This window comes from Pygocentrus nattereri, chromosome 11 (assembly GCF_015220715.1).
Source record: "Pygocentrus nattereri isolate fPygNat1 chromosome 11, fPygNat1.pri, whole genome shotgun sequence".
Taxonomy (NCBI): domain Eukaryota; kingdom Metazoa; phylum Chordata; class Actinopteri; order Characiformes; family Serrasalmidae; genus Pygocentrus; species Pygocentrus nattereri.
In genome coordinates, this window is record NC_051221.1 from 32,590,879 (window position 1) to 32,610,315 (window position 19,437).

General features: G+C 39.1%; 1 protein-coding gene across 2 annotated transcripts; it reads left to right on the forward strand.

The window, feature by feature from the left end:
* The first annotated feature begins 590 nt into the window (after window positions 1-590).
* camk1db (calcium/calmodulin-dependent protein kinase 1Db) lies at window positions 591-18,981 on the forward strand. 2 transcript variants are annotated; one of them, XM_017706667.2, is made up of 11 exons: window positions 591-1,213; window positions 8,099-8,230; window positions 13,177-13,251; window positions 13,665-13,803; window positions 14,447-14,573; window positions 14,793-14,868; window positions 14,997-15,109; window positions 15,669-15,747; window positions 16,380-16,467; window positions 16,663-16,825; window positions 17,491-18,981. In XM_017706667.2, exons 1-11 carry the CDS (start codon window positions 1,119-1,121, stop codon window positions 17,580-17,582), a joined length of 1,179 nt encoding a protein of 392 aa, XP_017562156.1. In that variant the 5' UTR covers window positions 591-1,118; the 3' UTR covers window positions 17,583-18,981. The 2 variants fall into 2 exon arrangements, with proteins under 2 accessions (XP_017562156.1, XP_017562158.1); XM_017706669.2 differs by lacking the exon at window positions 591-1,213 and adding an exon at window positions 7,883-7,986.
* Window positions 18,982-19,437: the final 456 nt, after the last annotated feature.

Consider the following 19,437-nt stretch of genomic DNA (forward strand, 5'->3'; position numbering starts at 1 on the left):
TTAAGGTTAGGTTTAGGAGTAGATGTAGGTTTTGTATTGAGATTAGGGTTAGGGATAGGCTGAACAGAATCTCATACTCAACTTCACGTTCTGCAGCAGTTCCTAGAAAATCAGTGATGGGTTCATACTTTTGATTTTTGGGGGATGAGAGGGGTGCAGGATGAAGCATTTAGCATTTTGGGCAATCGTGGGCTGGAGGTTAAGGAACTGGCCCTGTGACCAGAAGGTTACCGGTTCGATCCCCAGTGACGACAGTCCATGACTGAGGTGTCCTTGAGCAAGACACCTAACCCCCCAACTGCTCCCCGGGCGCCGTGCATAGGGCTGCCCACCGCTCCGGGCATGTGTGCTCACTGCCCCCTAGTGTGTGTGTTTGTGGTGTTTCACTTCAGGGATGGGTTAAATGCGGAGGTTGGATTAAAAAAGTATCATTTAATGATACTGAGTGTTACTTAAAGACAGACTGAGCATCTGCATAGCGTCTACAGTGCACCATCCAAATAAAGTGTTGCCGTATTTTACACTTAGATTTGTGATTCAAATGGTTGTTCGGTGTTTTAGTGAACACGACTGCTTCAGAGTAACAGCTGCACCTGCCGCTCTCTGTAATGACTCAGTTCTCTCGGTCAGCTCGCCTCGGCCGTCTGTGCGGCAGCACACCGGCTCACTCTGCTCTGCGGGCTGTCAGTCGGGCTACTAGTTCTACAGCGAGACCGTCGCCTCAGCACTGGTTCACTGGTGCCCAGAGCTCAGCCAGTCCACCGAGAGTTAAGACTAAAATGACTCAGACATACAGGAGAGTTTCTATGCCTGTTGGGTTGGACTGCCTTCCCTCAGCAGGGGTGACTCGGCGAGGCGGTATCTGCATCACTCGATTGGATTAGTCACATTTTCGGCTAGCCCGCTACGTAAAGCATCTCTATGGTGGCGTCTGTAAGTTAGCGGAGTGAGCACAGCAGCAGCGGGAGCTCCGAGCTCGACTGAGAATCTCCACAACCTTCTGTCTGCCGAGTTTAACGGTTTGATTGTGTTCGTGCTGCCGCCGCACCCTGGGTCACAGAACGGGGGCAGCTCTCTCTTTTTTTGTTCTACTTACGGAGTGTTAGCCCTGCGCCAACATGGCCAGGGGAAACGAAGAGTCCGTGAATGGATCTTGGAAAAAGCAAGTCGATGACATCAAGAAGATTTTTGACCTTAAGGAGATCCTGGGAACGTGAGTAGCGTTTCTAAGCACATACATAAAGGCGTGTGAATCAGTTCTTTTACCTGTAAAAAGAAAAAAAACAGTACCAGGTGTATCATGACCAAAACTCAGCTTCTTTTTCGAATTTTTCCGTTCCACCTTAAATGGTGCAGCAGGTATATTGCAGGCAGACGCACAGCGTCAGGTTCCAGAACCTAACTGCTGCACTGTTTAAGGTGGAACGGAAAAATTCGAACAAGAAGCCTGTCGAACAGTAAACCAACTTTAGCCTGGCTTTGAAACTTTAGCAGGACGCCGTTCACTGATTAGATTCATATGTTTCCACGTTGGACTCTGAAGGTGTGGGTTATTATAAACCTTCATACTTTTACCTCAGAGAAGCGGAACCGAGAGAGCAGAGAAGCTCGGCTTCTGCACACTTGAGGAATGTCAGCTCGCCATGGGCCGCAAACTACACAAGTCCCACAAGTACGGAGAGCACTGCTGGCTGCTAGCCTTCCCTTAGTCGGTTTGGCAGTGGTTTAAAGCCCGAATTAGTAACGTGTTAAGCTGTATTTAATTTCATCGTATTTATTGAATTCCCCTTCAGGACTCTCGCCTTTCACAGACACCTGTTCTTCCCCATAACAGACCGAGAAGAGCGCAGAACCAACCTTTCAGAGCTGTATTGATGGCAGTGGCTGGTTTATGTATTCAGAGCTCTGAATTTAGAGAACTGGAGGAGGAATGTGAGAAACACTCGCTTAAAGGGACTTCTTCTATCTCTAATTGTGTGTTCATATGCTTACAAACCCGCTGAATAACTGAACTCATTGAATTCTGTTATTGTCAGCATCTATGTAGGACTAGTCTGATCATTCACGTGTTTCACTGTTAGAGACATTAAAACTCTAATTATCTTGTCTACTAACTTGTGTAAGCACTAAATATAGCTTAGGAAAGTCAGTCACTGACTGTTAGCTCTTTTTTCCTCCGGCTTTAATGGTTTAATGGTTTGTTTTCATCTCCACCCATTTTAAGTGGAAGAGATCAGGATAAGAATCAATGTAGTCAGTAAGTGCATTATGAAAGGTTCTTACTGTAATTTCCTCAGATCCTCAACCAATTAGTGTTTCTCGGTCACGTTTCTGTGTCTTTTTAAATCACCGAGTTAGAGAGGACGCTTTTGTCAAAGTGTACCTTAAGGTTAAAAGATGAAGTTTGTGTTGTTTTTGGATGATGAATTAACATCTATAAAGTAATAGGTGAGGCGATTTAATACATTTTATTTTCAGTTACAATTTTGGCTTCCAACAGTTATAAAAATAAGCTAATCGAGATAAAAATGCTAAAATAATATTGTGCTGCATTCTATTTTGCAACGATCCTCTAGTTTTGGCTTTTTGTTATACATCCATCACACCACTTTTCTTCAGTTTTTTGGTTGTTTTTCAGTTTAATAGAAGTTAAACTACAAGGATTACTCCAAATGAGTAACCCGTGTCACGTATGAGTGTTTAATGAGTAATGAGTAATTGTGGTAAAGAATCTTGATCTCACTATTGACCAGTATAATCTTGATTATGAATTTTGCCCATTTGTGCAGCCCTACAGAGTGACATTCTGTCCAGATATTTTGCTGAGTTTCCAGCAAAGGGCAGTTAACATGCGCTGGCCTCATTCTTCAGACACATCTGTGCAGACTGTCGAGAGGAAGAGATGGAGGTGCACCTGCCAGACCTGCAGATACAATAGCCTTGTGCAAAAACCTAACATAGAAGTCGAGCTCACTTCCATTTCAGTTCACTCAGAACGTCCTGAGGATTGCAAAATAAAAAATATGAGACCTAATGTAGTGTAATAGTCTGAACTGGTTCACTATTTTTTTTTTTTAAATACATTTGCAATACAATTGGAGGGTTTCCTCTCGGTTTGCATCCTCTATCAGTTCTACTGGCCATAAATTAGTTATGAATCTACTGTGCTAACACGGTCTAATAATCTAGAATCAATCTTTAAGGAAAAGCTCTGCAGTTACAGCAGCAGAAGGCAGTACAGTCAGTACTGCTTTGCTCTCACAGCCTGCAGTCTGGCAGATTGTCCGTAAGTAACCCGTGGATCAGCATTTACCCCACCACAACTACCTGCACATACACAGAAAGTACCCCCAACACTGGCGCTTCCACTGTGCATTAGAAAAATATTGATGGGTGAGAGGCTTTAGTTTGAGCTAAGGAAAGACTCCGATTATATCATCTTCAAGAAGATCTCCCTGAACTCAATCTGTGTTTATAAAGCTCCTTTTAGAGCCTCAGAAGACTTTTAAAATAAGCATTTGTTTCAGAAGTCAGTAGTTCAGTCTGTGTGATGTGAAAATTGTGTGCTGAATTAAACAAAAAGCAAATGGAAATCTGGAACAGGTTCTACCTGGATTATGTCCGGAGGATTTCCCATCTCTTATATAAGAACCCGTTAATGCGTCTTACACAAGACAGTTCATTCTGATTATTCAGCATACTGGTAGACCAGTTAGCATCATGTAACAACACACAAACTTACATGTTTATATTGAAATCTGGTCAGGCAGTACATTACAGTGAAAGTGTATTTTTATCTTTACACTCAAACCACAACATTGTTCAAGCCAACCGGCACTGAAATAAAAGTGAATTTTTATGTGATTTTCACACTCAAACTACATCTGATTTTCCTCTACAAGGTAAAACACCACATATGAGGCACGGGCAGCATGTCATCATTTTCCTCGTGTCCTGTCAAAAACAGCCCAGTCATTCCCTCCAGTGGTGACTCAACAGAAACCCGTTCTCAATCTGCACTGTCCCACATGCGCACACACACACACACACACACACACATGCACACACACACAGTGCTGTCCTGCACTGCCCCATAACTCTGCATTATGTTTCTCTGGATGCATATCAGAACGCATGATTTAATCCAGCAACCATTTTAGGTCAAGACACTCATAATCCTCGTTATACCTAGGATAAAGTGCAGGCGAGTTGGCGTGCACCTGCACTCATGTGCATACAGTGTGTGTGGTATGCTTTTATTGCGGTTTCTCAGTCACCATGTTTACTGTATTTGTTGTTGGTGGTGACAGCAGAAGATTGTGTTTGTACCATAGTGTGCAGTAAATGCATTAAACCACTGTGGTTTAATTGCTCATCTTTAAGTTGTTCAGGTTTCAGTGGGTTGCCTCAGAGCCAGTGTTTTAGCTTCATAGTAGCACAGTAAACATCATGTTATTTGTCATAAATAAAATAAACTTTGAAAAGTGGTTTGTGTGGCAAAAAAAAGTTAAAAGTCCTGGAAATTCTGGACCGTCACTGATATTTTTTATGTACAAATCTCTCAAAAGCAATACACAAACATTGATATAAAGGAGAAATTAGGACTAAATCCATACAACTTAGCATTACAAAGGATTGTAGCATTTATTTCTGTACAGTTACAAATGCTTTGAAATGAATAACATGCAGATGTTTTGGCATAGTAGCCTGGTGTCGCTTAGATGTTTTGCTCTTCTGCAATACAGCAAATACTAATATGAGTTGAAATATTAGTTAAATCTAAACATCTCTTGATACTGATGTATTTATGCAAAGTTCTGCTGATGTGATTTCAATGTTGTCATCCATCCCTGTTTGTGTATGATCAGAGACCATTGGTTCACTCTCAGAAAAAAAAATGTGTTCCTTTTAGGGTATAAATGCTACCACAGGATATGTCTTTAGTACCTTCAGTTAGGGAGCATAATTACGGACCATATTCTATTGAAAGTATATTTTTAGAGGGTAAAGTGGCTCTGTCTTTACTGCAGGCTTTTTATTGTATTTCTGTCTAAAAAAAGTTAAGTTCTGAAAGGGAATATGATCATTTGCTCTGGGAAAGTGAGTGTAGTCTTTCTTTAAAACTCTTTCAAGGTGCACAATTGGACATTCAAGACATTGCTGTGCCTTTTAGGGTACATTTACATTGTTTGTACCTCGACTAAAATGATTGTAGTGATCCTTTTTATAATGACCCTTAACACTGTACACCTATACAGTCTTAATAGATAGATATTTTTCAGTAAGCTGGTCTGGCTGCTTCTGTAACAGTGCTGCTTGTAGGTTGTCGGTGCTCTAATCACCATATCATGTAGTGATGCATGTCTCTAGCAGAGGCACTGGAGTTCCACCGAGTGGAAACTTCCTGTGGTTTGGCTTTGGCTTCCTTCTCACTGCAACCCAAAACAAAAGTGTTATTTTTACCTGATGCAGACAAAGGGAAACTCCTGTTGTGCTTACCAATAGAGCAGTGAAGTGTAAATAGTTTTTTTAAGGTTTCCTTTGGGTTGCTCCTGTAATGCATGCATTCAGTTGGCACCTGAGGCCCAAGGCAGGCCAGATTAGATCTAGTCCTAGGAAATGAAGGACTGATAATGCTGAATCCCTACTGACAGTGTAGTTCTGCTGAAGACAAGGCTGAACTAACACCCGGAAAACCAGCCCAGAATGTTTGTTGCTTGCACGATTCCCCTCTGAGCTGTTTGACTGCGTCTCCTCGGCTTACAAAGGGCAATTTCTATTAACCTCCTTATGTTCTCTCAAAATCCATCAGGGAGAGATTAAATCAAGCATGTGTAATGGGCTCTAATATCATTAATCCATGAATAATCGTTGCTTACTCCATACTTTCTTCATAAAGCCTATTTGATGTCAGAGAAGAACCTTTGAAGTGAGACACCAGCCAAATATATTACCCTCAGGATTAGTTGTTGCTGATGCAAATATGCTGTCGGTATTAAAATGGGTCAGAATTTATCCCATGCAAATTGTGATGTTTATCCTATTTTCTTTCAGCTTTGTGATTTGTTTCCAATTTTGATTATTCCCAGCATAGATCTGATTAGCTTTCTGTTGCATGAATCTGATTAGTTTTATATTATATAGATCTGATTATTTTACTACTGTTTGTGTGTGATATGTTTGTATTGTTGTTGTTACAGTGACAGCTTCTGCTGTTCTTGTTGCTGTGCTGGTGAAAGCAGAAGTTGGCTAATGTATTGTGATGGTACCCGATGACTGGATACAAGTATCAAAACAGTATGGGTTCTTAAAGATGTTTTCAGTTGAACACTATGAGTGAGCTTCCCAGCAGCATTGTAAACATTTTCTGATTTCTGGACACTTCAGAGAAGAGAATGCTGGGGTGAATCCACTGTGGCTGGTGTGGCCTCTTTCTGCAGGACTCCTATAAGCCATTTCACTTGACTACTGTACTAATATGAACTGAACCTCTTAAATGTCCAGAACCCAAAGACGAATCACAAGTTTAACTACACACTCTATAACCCAAGAATAACTGAGCCAGTTTGTATTGCAGTCTGTAGTTGCTGAATTGTAAGCCTCAGTATGTACTAAACCTAGATTTATTTCAGGGGTCAAATATTTTTCCTGTAACTTTGTTACCAGTTTAAAGACAAAGACACTGTTGGCACTCTGTGTGTGAAACGTTGGGACGCTGTGTTGTGCTGCTAACGAGCAATGATGGGTGAAAGAGGACATCTCCACACATCTCCACAAAGAAGGGCTGTGCCAAGATAAACAGTGCAATTTCAGCTTTTTTGATATCAGAAATTATGTACAACAAATAGCAGCAAATACAGTCCAATCTGTTTTGTAAATGCTGACTTGCTTACTCACCTGTGAAGATGAAAATACAGTTTGCTTTAGATGTTATGTCATCAACATGGTGGTTGGTTGGTGTAGTGGTTAACACCTCTGCCTTCTACACTGTAGACTGGGGTTCAATCTCCACCTGGGCAAACACCCTACACTATACCAATAAGAGTCTTTGGGCAAGACTCCTAACACCACCTTGGCCTACCTATGTAAAAATGATAAAATTGTAAGTCGCTCTGGATAAGTGCGTCAGCCAGATACCGTAAATGTAAAATGTAAACATTTCCATCGGAATATATTCCATCAGTATGACTGAAGAAAATAAACACTGCGTAATTCAAACTAAGGGATCCCCTTGTGTTTCTAAGATATTACTTATTAATACCTACTTTTCAAAAAGTTTAGCCCACATACAGCTTTAATCAAGGGTGGGAGATATGGCAGAGATACTATATCACAATGTTTAAAGACATTCTTATGATACATAATACACATCATACTATTTTGACACACAGATACAATGCACTAGTGGAACCACATTTAAAAATTACTGTGAAAAACTCTGGGTACAATTATTTCTATTCAACATTTCTCGTACTGTAGTTCACAATCTAATTAAACAACATTAGTTATGCTCTCACTGTAATGCTGTTAGACTGACAATATTGACAAAACGCTCAAAAAATATCGGTATGTCAGTGTCACGATAATAAAACTAATCCCAATAACAATATAATATATATCACCCACCTTTAGCTTAATTAAAATGTTTCAGTGTAAAAAAAAAAAGAAGTAATTTGACTCTTTAAACTTCATGATGTAGACAGACTGAGTGAACCAAGGAATGGCCAATTGGTGGGTTTGACCTGAACTCCTATGACCTTGTGCTGGTAGCTGTGTGTCTGTGTGTGTGTGTGGTGTGAGGGATTATTGGGGATTTGACCACTAAAGGCTTAGCTAGAGACTGCAAACTGCAGTTGATTTAAGAACCTGCTACGGGCAACTGATTACACTCAGTATATAGAATAGGACGTTCTTGAAGAGCCTATTCAGAGCTGTGTGTCTGTTAACTTGGAATAGTGTTGAATGGAAATACACTGGAATGTGCACGTAGGGTCACTAGAGCCAGCAGCTCTTTTCACATTAATGTGTTCCCCTTACTGAGCTCATGCCTTTTTAAGCTCTTTCCTTTAAGTGATTTCATTCTCCACTTCTTTTTTAGGGGAGCATTCTCAGAAGTGGTTCTCGCTCGAGAGAAGACCACAGGGAAGATGTATGCGGTGAAATGCATCCCTAAGAAAGCTCTGAGAGGGAAGGAGAGCAGCATTGAAAATGAAATTGCTGTACTCAGGAAGTAAGTATTGCCCAACATCCTCTATCTAAAACAGCAGGGGAAATAGCTTCAGCAGGGACAAAGGTGTTTCATATTAACAGTGCTCACTTTATCAAAGCGTTCAGAGAGGTTTCCTCCTCTAAATGCAATGTTCATGCACATACTGTGAAATACACACATATAAAAATATCAAAAGTTCTAAAGTGTAGAATGTGATAAGTAGGGCACTAGAAAAGATTTATATGATTAATTGGACACTAGGAAGCTGTAAATAAGAATTAAGAAGTGTTGTACACATCCAGAAAGAACAAGGGGAACTGCTGAAGATTCTAAAATGACCAAGAAAGCTGTACAACATAGATAATGAAGTAATGAATATATAATATGCTGCAAGGATCAATATGCATTCACTGTTTGAATGTATAATAAAAACAGTATATTATTATCTTTAATAACTTTCAGTATATCCACAGAATTCTTGAAATATTCAATAAAAAAAACAGCTAAAATGTTTCTTGGCAAATAGTTTATAATATTTTTATGTATAATATTTAAATGTATAGTGTGCAAGTTATTATAGTGATAATTTTTTAAGCAAAATATTTTAATATATGAAGTGAATTTTGAACATTAGTATGGATCTTATTGAATACACTGCTGGTCTCTCTCACAGTAAGAAACAGTCTAATGGAAACACATATTTATAGGCATTTCTGTGGTTTGGACCATTTACTTGATTAATCATCACAATAATAGGCACTGAGCCCTTTTGCTAAGTCTGTTTCCTCTTATTGAAATCAAAATGCCAGCGTATAAGACACACGCTGAAGTGCAGAGTTAAGTCATTCTAACTGTTGCTTCCGCTCTTCTGTGAGCGAGAGATGAGTCAGGCTTTTTGAAGCTGCTCTTGCAGTGCCCCTACCTGTCCCCCACACCCACCTGCGCCTTCTGTTAAGAGTCCGCTGCGCTGTTTGGGAGGCTGTGGTGTTCTCCCCCACACACGCACTCTCCGCCCTCAGCCATGACTCATGCAGCCTCCTCTGCAGCCCTCGCTATTCCGCACACGTATGCGTGCAAGCACGGCATGATGGTTGTCATGGTAAAAGAGGAGCAGGCGCTAAAAGCAAGGCTGCTCATGATGGGCTGTGCAGACAGCTGGGGATCAGCTGCTCACAACTGTGTAGGGCAGCAGCAGTGCCGAAGGCAAACATAGTCATGCCTGTTGGTTAAGTTGATAAGAAGAGTGTGCCTGGAAAAGCTTTCAGGACAGGATGATTTGCTGAATGCATACAGCTGTATTAATAGGACCTGAAAAAGCCTGTTGTTCGCCCTGACTGAAAGTTAAACTTACTACACAAATGGAAACACTCTACTAACATTTAGCTCAATCAGAATGTTAACTAGTAGTTCAATGTGAACAGCAAAAAATATAAATGAAGCAAAAATTTCTTTGTTTTATTGGATAAAAACAGTCCTTTGATGAATGTTCTTGAATAAAAACACCATCATTTAAAGCAGCTTCATGCATAATGTAGAAGCCAATTTTATCTACATGTGAGCATGTTCATGGTGCCATGTCAAGAACAGAAGGCAAAGCAATGTGAAGTGTCAGGTGTTTTAATAGTGCGATAGTGACATTCATACATTCATTTACACTTTATTATATATGTAAATTCACATTTATAACATTATTTAAGAGCAGTTTTGTGCATTCATATTCACATTTAGGCTGATTTGTGTGTGTGGGGAAGGTATTTTTCCCCCTTGACCCTGGTTCTCTCAGACACTGGACTCCAAGTATTTGAGTTTTAGATACATTGCAGTCTGTGAGTTTCCAGACAGTGACACAGTTAGCAATAGGATTTAAGCTAAAACTGTTACGTGAGGTTAAAGTACAGTATATCAGCTTTACCACGAAGATATTTGTATTTATGGTACTGCAATAGTCAGAGACCACCCTGTCCAGTCAAAACAGTTGTTAACTAAGATTAGATATAAGATAATTTACTTGCATACAGAAGTGGAAAAACATAATGATAATTAGTATATAGTATCTAACAGGAGTTTTCAGAAGTGGAGAAAAAATTAAGGCTGCTTCTAACTGTGCAAGAGCTGGTAGACCAATCCACAAGTTTTACTGTCCATCTTTCTACTGTGAGAAGACAGCTCAGCACTATGAGTGTGGAAAGATGTGCAGCTGACAATAAAGAAGAAAATTTGTCAATCAAAACAAAGAAGCTGCTTGTGTGAAAAATGGACTGGCCACTTCAGAGTCCGGACCTCAGTATCACTGTGCTTGTGATTACTTGGATTGCAAGAAGCAGAAGATACAACCAACTTCTAAGACTGAACTTGCGAGGAAAAATATTCCTGCAGCTTTCTTTGAAAAACTGAAGGCCAGTCTCCCAAAAACAAGGGAAGCTGTAATAAAGTCAGAGGGTGGAAACCTTAAATGAATATTGAAAAAATTATATTGAGTCATTGAGGCTTCTGTGTAATTCTGTTAAATATGTTTTTTCTTTTTTCTCTGATGCTCAAAAATAAATGACTTAATGTCAATTTTGACTAGAAATGAAATAAATGAAGGATGGCCTTTTCACTGTTTGTATTTTGCATGGACCATGTAGGAATCACAGTTTTCTTTATGCATGTACTCAAACTTTGCCAGACCCAGTAAGTAATTGAACAAATGAACACAATCTTGTTATGTTTAGGATGTGTGTTTTGAAATTTTTGCAGTCAGTTACTGAGAGCTGCTAACCATAGGCATCATTTTCAGGCGTCTCTCCTGATCATGCTCTACCAGGCCTAAATTGGGCACATTTTCTGTTCTTGCTTGTCTTCAGTAAGTGAGATGCATGCTCAGTGGGGTTCAGGTCAGGTGATTGTCTTGGCCACTAAAGAACATTCCATCTTTCTGGCTCTCAAATACTCCACAGTTGCATTAGAAGCAAGGTGAAGTACTTTTCACTGAGTGTTGAAGTATTTGCTTGGATCAAAGCAGTTATCATCCTTATCATATTATCATGTTTACCTCAGAATTATCCCATCTGCAGTCACATAATCAATGAAGATGAGTGAACTACTTCCATTGGCAGCTGTATGTGCGCGCGCCACCATGCTTTATAAATGAGGAGGGATGCTTTGGTTTATAAGTAGTACGTTTTCTCCAGAATTTCCATCTGTTTCACTGTTTATACGATTTTGTAGCAGAACTTTGCAGACTCTTCTCTGAACTCACTCACTGTGACCTGACCTTTCTGTTCTTGGGGTTTTTCAAAGGTTTGCTATTTGTGGTGAAGCCTCTAAGGGCATGCTGCACGCTTCTTTTCAGGGTAGTTGTTAACACCTCTACGCCTACATCCCAGAGAATGTTCTTAATTTGTTCAGCAGCTTTTCTTCATAGGTATTCCATCTGTTACTGGCTTAAATCAGTTTTTGCGCTTTTTTCAGTAATATTGAAGGAATATATATTTTGATGGAAATGTTTGATTTACCAAATCAGAAGTGACCTGGATTTTCACCTTCACATGTGAGCAAGCAGGTCAATATTTACAAAAGTACCATTTTCCAGTACCACAGTAAAGCTTTATAAATGCATTTCTAAGGCAATATATGCTATACATAGCACACAGTACCTTAAAATACCTGGTCTAAGTATAGAGTTTATAATTTCAATAGAGTTAGTTAATTACATGCATAATGCTTCATAAGGCAAGAGTTAATAAAACCAGAATCCATAAAGCATAATTATATCTGTTCTTTTACTAGTTAGTAAATTACTATATGAAATTTACACTATACATAATTTTTTTCCTTTTTTTTTTAACTGCTTCATTTTGGCAAAGTTGACAACAACTGTTGTGATAAACCAGGGGGTAACCCTGTTATAGTGCAGTAGAGTGTTCTTGTTCAGTGTTCTACTCAGTGGATTTTTTTAAATGCATTATAAAAAAAACAACGTTGTGAAGTCATATTTTCTTGCTTTATTAAGTGTTAGGACTACAATTATAACTGCTTATAAGCAATTACACAGGCTTATGCCAGGCATTATGATGTATTATGCATGCCATGTAACACCTTATAAATGCAGTTATAAATAATTATGTATACATGATCCATAGGAAGTGTTTTATTGTGTTTAAATGCTATTTTTATTGTGGCTGTTGTGCACATTTTTTTTTATATCAGGAAAGCTGCAGTTATCCGTTTTATCCTGGCACAGCCGTCTTTGTGGAGAGGTGTAAATTGTTTTTACTGTAGGGGGTTCTACCCCACCTCTTTGTTATATTATGTCTTTAAAACCTTTATTGATCCTACAAGAGAGATTTGTCATTTTGCAGTCTAACGATGGCCAGTCTGGCAGCAGCACAGCACTGCCTGGAGCAGTGGGGGGTTAAATGCCATGCCTAAGGGTACAACTAGATATGCCCAGTCAGTCCTGAGATTTGAACCTGTGCCTTCCAGTTGCTAACTCGCCTCTCCTAGCACTAGGTCATCAGCTGCTTACATATCATTTCGTCCTTCAGGGCCACCACAATGCACATACAGAGAGTCAACGCTGTCATAGTTAATGTGATACCAGAGTTAGAGGGATAATATTATATTTGATTACATTCATTCAAAATAGTTAATTCGACTGCCTTTCTGTCAGCTGTCTGGTTTTTAGAGTGACTGCAGAAAGAGGCTACCTTCATGGTCAGTGTTTAAATTTAAATCCAATGTAATGTAGCACAAAGCTAGGACATCAAAAACTGTGGCACTGTTCAGTTATTTACAGACTGCATGACGGCCTCTGAGTGGTAGTTTAATACATTCTTAATACATACAGTTTAATACATCCTTTACCTTACTTAAGGGAAAGATGGAATGAGGAATGTGAGGCACGTACATCTAAATCAGTTTGCAGTGCCACATTACACTGGTAGACATAAATAACATCGTCTGATTGTCGTTTTTCTCTTCAGGATCAAGCATGAGAACATTGTAGCTCTTGAGGACATTTATGAGAGCCCGGACCACCTGTACCTCATCATGCAGCTGTGAGTAATAGCATAAGAGTGGCTACTTGTGGCTCTTTCTGTGCAGAAACTGCCCTTTTACCATCAGCGTAAGTCGGCTGCAGTGTTCTAAAATCAACAGCAGAACCAATCAGCATACTGACGAGTTACCAAACATCACAAAACGAGCGACTTCTGCTAGTACTTCCTGCCTATAATGAAAGGGTATAATGAGCTGTTCTCATAGCATCTGCCGTTATTTTTGTCAAATGTTATATCCAGTAGACTTCAAACAGAACCAACAACAGATTGTTGCGGTCTTAGTAGTTTCAGATATATCAGGGCCAAATCCATCATGTGATTTGTAATGTTACATAATGCCATGTAGCATTTGTATTAGAGGGAAATTGACGGAAGGAAATGAGTTTTCTGATTCCGCTCTGTTTTTCCGCCAGTGTCTCCGGAGGAGAACTGTTTGATCGGATTGTGGAGAGAGGCTTTTACACAGAGCAAGATGCCAGTGATTTGATAAAACAGGTTCTGAATGGAGTCAACTACCTCCATTCTCTGGGTATAGTGCACAGAGACCTCAAGGTATGGTCTGCTTCCTTCCCCTTGCAAAAGAAGTAGAGACACGCTGAAACAAAGCAAATTTCACCCTTTGCCCCTACCACTTAACTCTTAGCCCTCTGTTTTGCACATTCATGTCTAGGGTAGGGTGTCCTAATTTTTACTGAGATAGAGGGCGAATTGTTAGGGCTACTTGCCCTCCAAACGGAGGTTTTTCAGAAGCACATTCCAAACAGAGTCTTATGACGAAAAAGAGAAAAGCCAGCAAGATGGCTGCATAAGCAACCAAAGAAACCCACAAACGTGAGAATTTTCTCTGTTAAAAATTACGATAATCATTGTATTATCTTAATGTTTGTGTGTTATGGTCTTTTTCTTCATAGCAAGCATAATAAATAGCTAATAGTATGCTATTGTCTCATAGCTAGATACCTGAATTTCCCATTCAACCATAAATAGTCCAGCAGCTCTGATCCCTCAAGCGCTGGAATGTAAGTGTTGCCCCATTTAAGGTGTAATTCCAAGGGGCAAGAGGGGTAAAAATAAGAAATGGGATTGGGCCAAAATTTGTGAAACTTGGTAGCTGTATTAAATAGGTAAACCTCACCTGCTGTCATTTCCTTTTCTTTTGCATTCAAGTAAAACTGGATCTCTTGTCTCTTGTTAGCCAGAGAATTTGTTATACTTCAACCAAGATGAGTCCAAAATCATGATTAGCGACTTTGGCCTGTCCAAGATGGAAGGAGCTGCAAATGACATCATGTCTACAGCCTGTGGAACTCCAGGATATGTTGGTAAGGTTGTCAGTGAAAGCCTAGCTCTAGTTTACCAATCCTTCCATTATTCAGGATCTTCAAATGTCTTCTGTCTTCATCTAAAAATTTAAAATATACCACTAGGCAACAGCCAGACATTTTGTCCTATGATCAGTTTCTTCATTTAGTTGTTCACAAACTGTTTTGTGTAGTCGGCTCTTTGTTTGTTCAGGAATGTTCTTTTTCCTTTATCACTAGCTCCAGAGGTTCTGGCGCAGAAGCCCTACAGTAAGGCAGTAGACTGTTGGTCTATTGGTGTTATTGCTTACATACTGTGAGTCGCCATTCTTAGTACAGTAGCTTTTTTTCAAATATTGCTGTTTATATTTTTATTCTAGAAGAAAATACTCTCATTCTCTCAAAATTAAAGATTAAAAATAAATTGAACATTCTTTGTCTCAGGTTATGCGGCTATCCACCTTTTTATGATGAGAATGACTCCAAACTGTTTGAGCAAATTCTCAAGGCTGACTATGAGTTTGATTCACCATACTGGGATGATATCTCAGACTCAGGTGAATGGCACTGTTAATACTAAAATCTGTCTATAGCAGTGTCTCCAGCCCGGCTCCTGAAAAGCCACCTTCCTGCATAGCCTAGTTCCAACCATAATTTGCTGCACCTGCTCCAGCTAATAAACCTCTTCCCAAGTTCCTGATTGGATGGATCAGATGTATTGGACTTAAGTAAGTGGCAAGGCAGCTTATTGGATACAGGATGGAACTAAATTCTGCAGGAAAGTAGCTCTTCAGGTAAAGGGTTGGAGACCATTAATCTACAGTTTGTGCGACACAGGGACGTGTATTTTACACTACCTCTGTTGGGGGGAAGAAGAGAATAATAAACACTCTTATTTCATAATTTTAACTCATTCAATATTTCTCAATCTTTCTCTATAATTGATGGGCCTAAATTACTTCCCACCAAAAAAAAAAAATCTTAAAGTATTAGTTTGAATTTAAGGGTGCCTGTCTAGTGTTTTTCATCTGTAAAGTTAATTTGTAACAATTCCTGGCTGCTTTCCTGAGTTTTCCTGTAACCATGTATAACTGAATGTAAGCTGGTGTCTGACAGCCAAAGATTTCATCAGTAATCTGATGCAGAAGAATCCAGAGAAGAGGTTCACATGTGATGAGGCTCTTCAGCATCCATGGTTAGTACTGCTTTCTATAGCAAAAAAGGGCACACAATCTAGATGTGTTTAATATGGTTTTTACAGGTTATGTGCTGTGGTGTAAGATTAAATTGGAATGGACTGGAACCCAAACAAATGAATTTTGCAGTCTGATTCATTTTTCAGTTATTACAAAATATTGAGGATTGCCAGAGTTTTAATCAAATTCAGTGTTCAGACATGTGTAACAGTTGGAGGGCAGTAAGACCCAATAGCTTTATATTCATTCATTTAATTAAATATTGGTAGTAGTGGTCTTCACTATGGGAGTGAAAATGTGTGAATTTTGAAAAAAATATGTACAGAAATAAATGTATATGTGCATATATTTTTATATCTTTTAAAAAATGTTTTTGTTTGTTTATTCGTTTAGTTTTCCATAATAATAATTTTTTCTTTCATTTATTTCAAAATATATTTCCATTAGATTTTTTTTTTTACCTTAGCATTTTCCTTTTTTTATTTATTGCAGGTTCATGTCGTGAATATACTTTCATATTTCCACAAATATACCTTCAAAAATAGACTTAAAAACAGATTGTTTGATTTTCTTTACATTTACTCTTCAGAATTATCACACCAGTTCACACCAGTTTTTTCCACAAATTTAGGATAGCTGGGGACACTGCCCTTCGTAAGAATATCCATGAGTCTGTCAGCCGGCAGATGAAGAAGAACTTTGCTAAAGCCAAATGGAGAGTGAGTAACATCTCTTTGGTTCAAACTGATTTCTGTACATGAATTCTGGACATGGCAGAAGGAAGAAAAGGAAACTGAAGCCAGTATAATTTCGTCTACAGTCTGTAACACAGTGCCATATGTAGTCTACAGCACAGATATTGCAGTATAGTTTTGGAAGTGAGAATATAACTGTCAAAACTCCCTCTCCCACAGCAAGCCTTTAACGCTGCAGCGGTGATCCGACATATGAAGCGTCTACAGCTGGGCAGCAGTTTAGGCAGCAGTATTGACTCGACTCAACACAGAAACCAGAACCAAACCCCCATGCCTATCAAGAGCCAGTCTGTCGATGTGTCCTCCATCAGCCGTAATGACTGTAAGCTAATATATATTCATAGTTTTTCTCCTTTGTATGTAAGTTAATTGACCCTTATTAGTCCCTCAACTGGAAAATTTCACCTCCGCACCTGACCCATCTGTGCAGTGAAACACCACATACACATTAGTGAGCACACACACCAGAGGGCAGCAAGCACACTTGCCCAGAGCAGTGGGCTGCCCTATCTGCAGCGCACAGGGAGCAATAGGGGGTTAGGTGGCTCACTCAAGGGCACTTCAGTCATGTACTGTTAGCTCAGGGGATCCACAAGGCTGGTTCCCTAATTTCCAGCCCATGACTGCCCCTGTTTCTATGTTTTCCAATTGACATAAAATATAGCGTAAAGGTTGTGATATTTGTTTAACATGTAAGTGTTAATATAATTATGTACACTTGTTTAAGTGGTTTCTGACACTTTATAACATGCTGTCGTCTATAAAAATGAACAAAAAAACAAATTCAGGCTTGAAAGTGGCTTCTGGTTATCTGTGCATTGTACTTCTGTTCATTTTTTGTAGATGATTTGGGTGAAATACATTTTGAGTAATGGAATATTGTGTGTTCATATATATCAAACATCGTTTTATATATCATTTTCATCATATGGTGTAGTTATTACGTTATATAAAATGTAGACTGAAGATTGTATTATTTTTATGTAGTTGCATCCCAGAGAGGCTCGAACACGGGAGCAAAGGAGAAGCGATGTACAAGGCCTTCCACCGTCACCACCATCATCACTGGATCCAAGTGATGCCACCTTTTTAGAGGACCATTTGAAGACCACAGCACCTTCTCTCCTCTTCCATTGGTCATGTTTTCTCTCCACCCTGATCAGCCTGTGATCTTGCAGCTGTCAGTCAGTAGCACAGTCTTCACCCTTCACTGTGCCAGAAGGTGCCATGTCCTACATGAGGAGTTCAAACACGTGGTGTGAAGATAGACTCTTGCTGATGAAAGCTGCTATTGACTTATCTCACACCTGTATTCTGTTGTGGAGGTGATTTTGACTGATGTGACTCGTTCATGTGATGCACTATGGCGTTAATATGGAGTTAATGGACTATTTAAAGCTGCTTTTAGTCTGAAATTATGAAGGAAAAGTACCATAAAGTACATAAATTATGTATATACATAGAATTATTATATGGCCTGTTTATTTCAGCTAGTTCTAGTTTCTTACATTATGATTGAGCAAAAAAACACAGCAGCATTTTCCACTAAAAACCAAATGAGATGTTAGATGATCACATGCAGCAAAGGTTCAGATTGAGTTTTTTCCAGTACTGGGCCTGCATGTTAAGGTAATACAGGTTTGTGATTGGTCACACCATCAACTGCAACCCAGTAATGAATCAGTATTATAATACACAAGCTGAAAAGAAAATACTATTTGTTGATTTGTTTAAATGGCGTCAAACTTCATGTTTACATGACAGCAGTAATTCATTTATTTATAAGTGAAACTATATGAATATCAAACTGTATAACTAGAGCATGCATCCTTCTTAGGTACCAAAGCGTTGTACTGTAAAGACTGTAGAGTGACTGAAGTGATACTTGCTCTTACAGTGTTGTTTGTGCTATTAATTTTGGAAAACGAGGCACTGGACTATCATTTAGTTTTTCACCTGTGAACAAGTCACTGAGTAGCATAGAGCTTATAGTGTAGTGCTGAAAGATGCAGTTTGATTTTGTCCCTGTGCGTGGGTATTGGTGATGTGTTTGATGATGTAAGATTCTTGGTATGAAATGTTACCTGGAGTGGACCATTTTATTTTTTTCATGTACTTTGGATTATTTTTGACTTGCTTTGAAATAGTTACTATTGTATTTTTCCATGTTACTGAAATTTATAAATGCTCTCAGGAGGACCTTTGAAAATGGTTGACAGTAATTCCATAGATCCAGCTTTGTATAATCAGTTCTTTTAATGTCAGATTAATGGATTGTATGGAACCTGTTACCACAAGTACGTATTCCATATGCCACAAGGTGTATTTTAGACTGCATCTTGATGCGTCATCCTTCACTTAGAGATGAAGAAAGAGATGAGCAGAATTGCCTGAGGAGTAAAATAAGTGGTACAAACCCAGTTCCAGTCAGGACAGTGTGTGAAATGCTAATAAAAACAAAAAGCACTGAGTAGTAAATTGTGTCCCGTCTGTATTAAATTGAAAACAGCACAAAAACATGATAATATTTGATGATGCACTTTGTTGTTGTTTATTGTAAACATATTCTTAATCCAAAATTGATGCAACACGTTCTAAATAAGTTGTGTGTTTACATGTAATTTTTCCTTTTAATAACAATTGTTTCAGGACTGAAGACATTAATTGATCTGGTTTTGAAAGGTATTATTTGCCGTTCTTTCATCATACAAGCCTTCAGTCTTCGGTCTTATTTTGCACTTCGTTGTGCACCATTTGCAATGGGAAATAGGTCTGGACTGCAGGCAGACCTGACTAGCACCTGCCCTCTATGATTGCTCAGCCATGTGTGCCAGTAACACACACGCAATGTGGCTTTGCATTGACAGGTCGAAGTAAATATAGATGTCTTTAAAAAAAGATGACTAGAAGGCAGGCAATGTTGGTCCAAAATAT

Bases quoted from the DNA above. Each gene is read 5' to 3' on its own strand.
- camk1db (XM_017706667.2), top strand. From the start codon at position 1,119: ATGGCCAGGGGAAACGAAGAGTCCGTGAATGGATCTTGGAAAAAGCAA. The intron at 14,869-14,996 runs GTGAGTCGCCAT...TCTTTGTCTCAG, and splicing joins GGTGTTATTGCTTACATACT to GTTATGCGGCTATCCACCTT. The intron at 15,110-15,668 runs GTGAATGGCACT...GGTGTCTGACAG, and splicing joins GGATGATATCTCAGACTCAG to CCAAAGATTTCATCAGTAAT.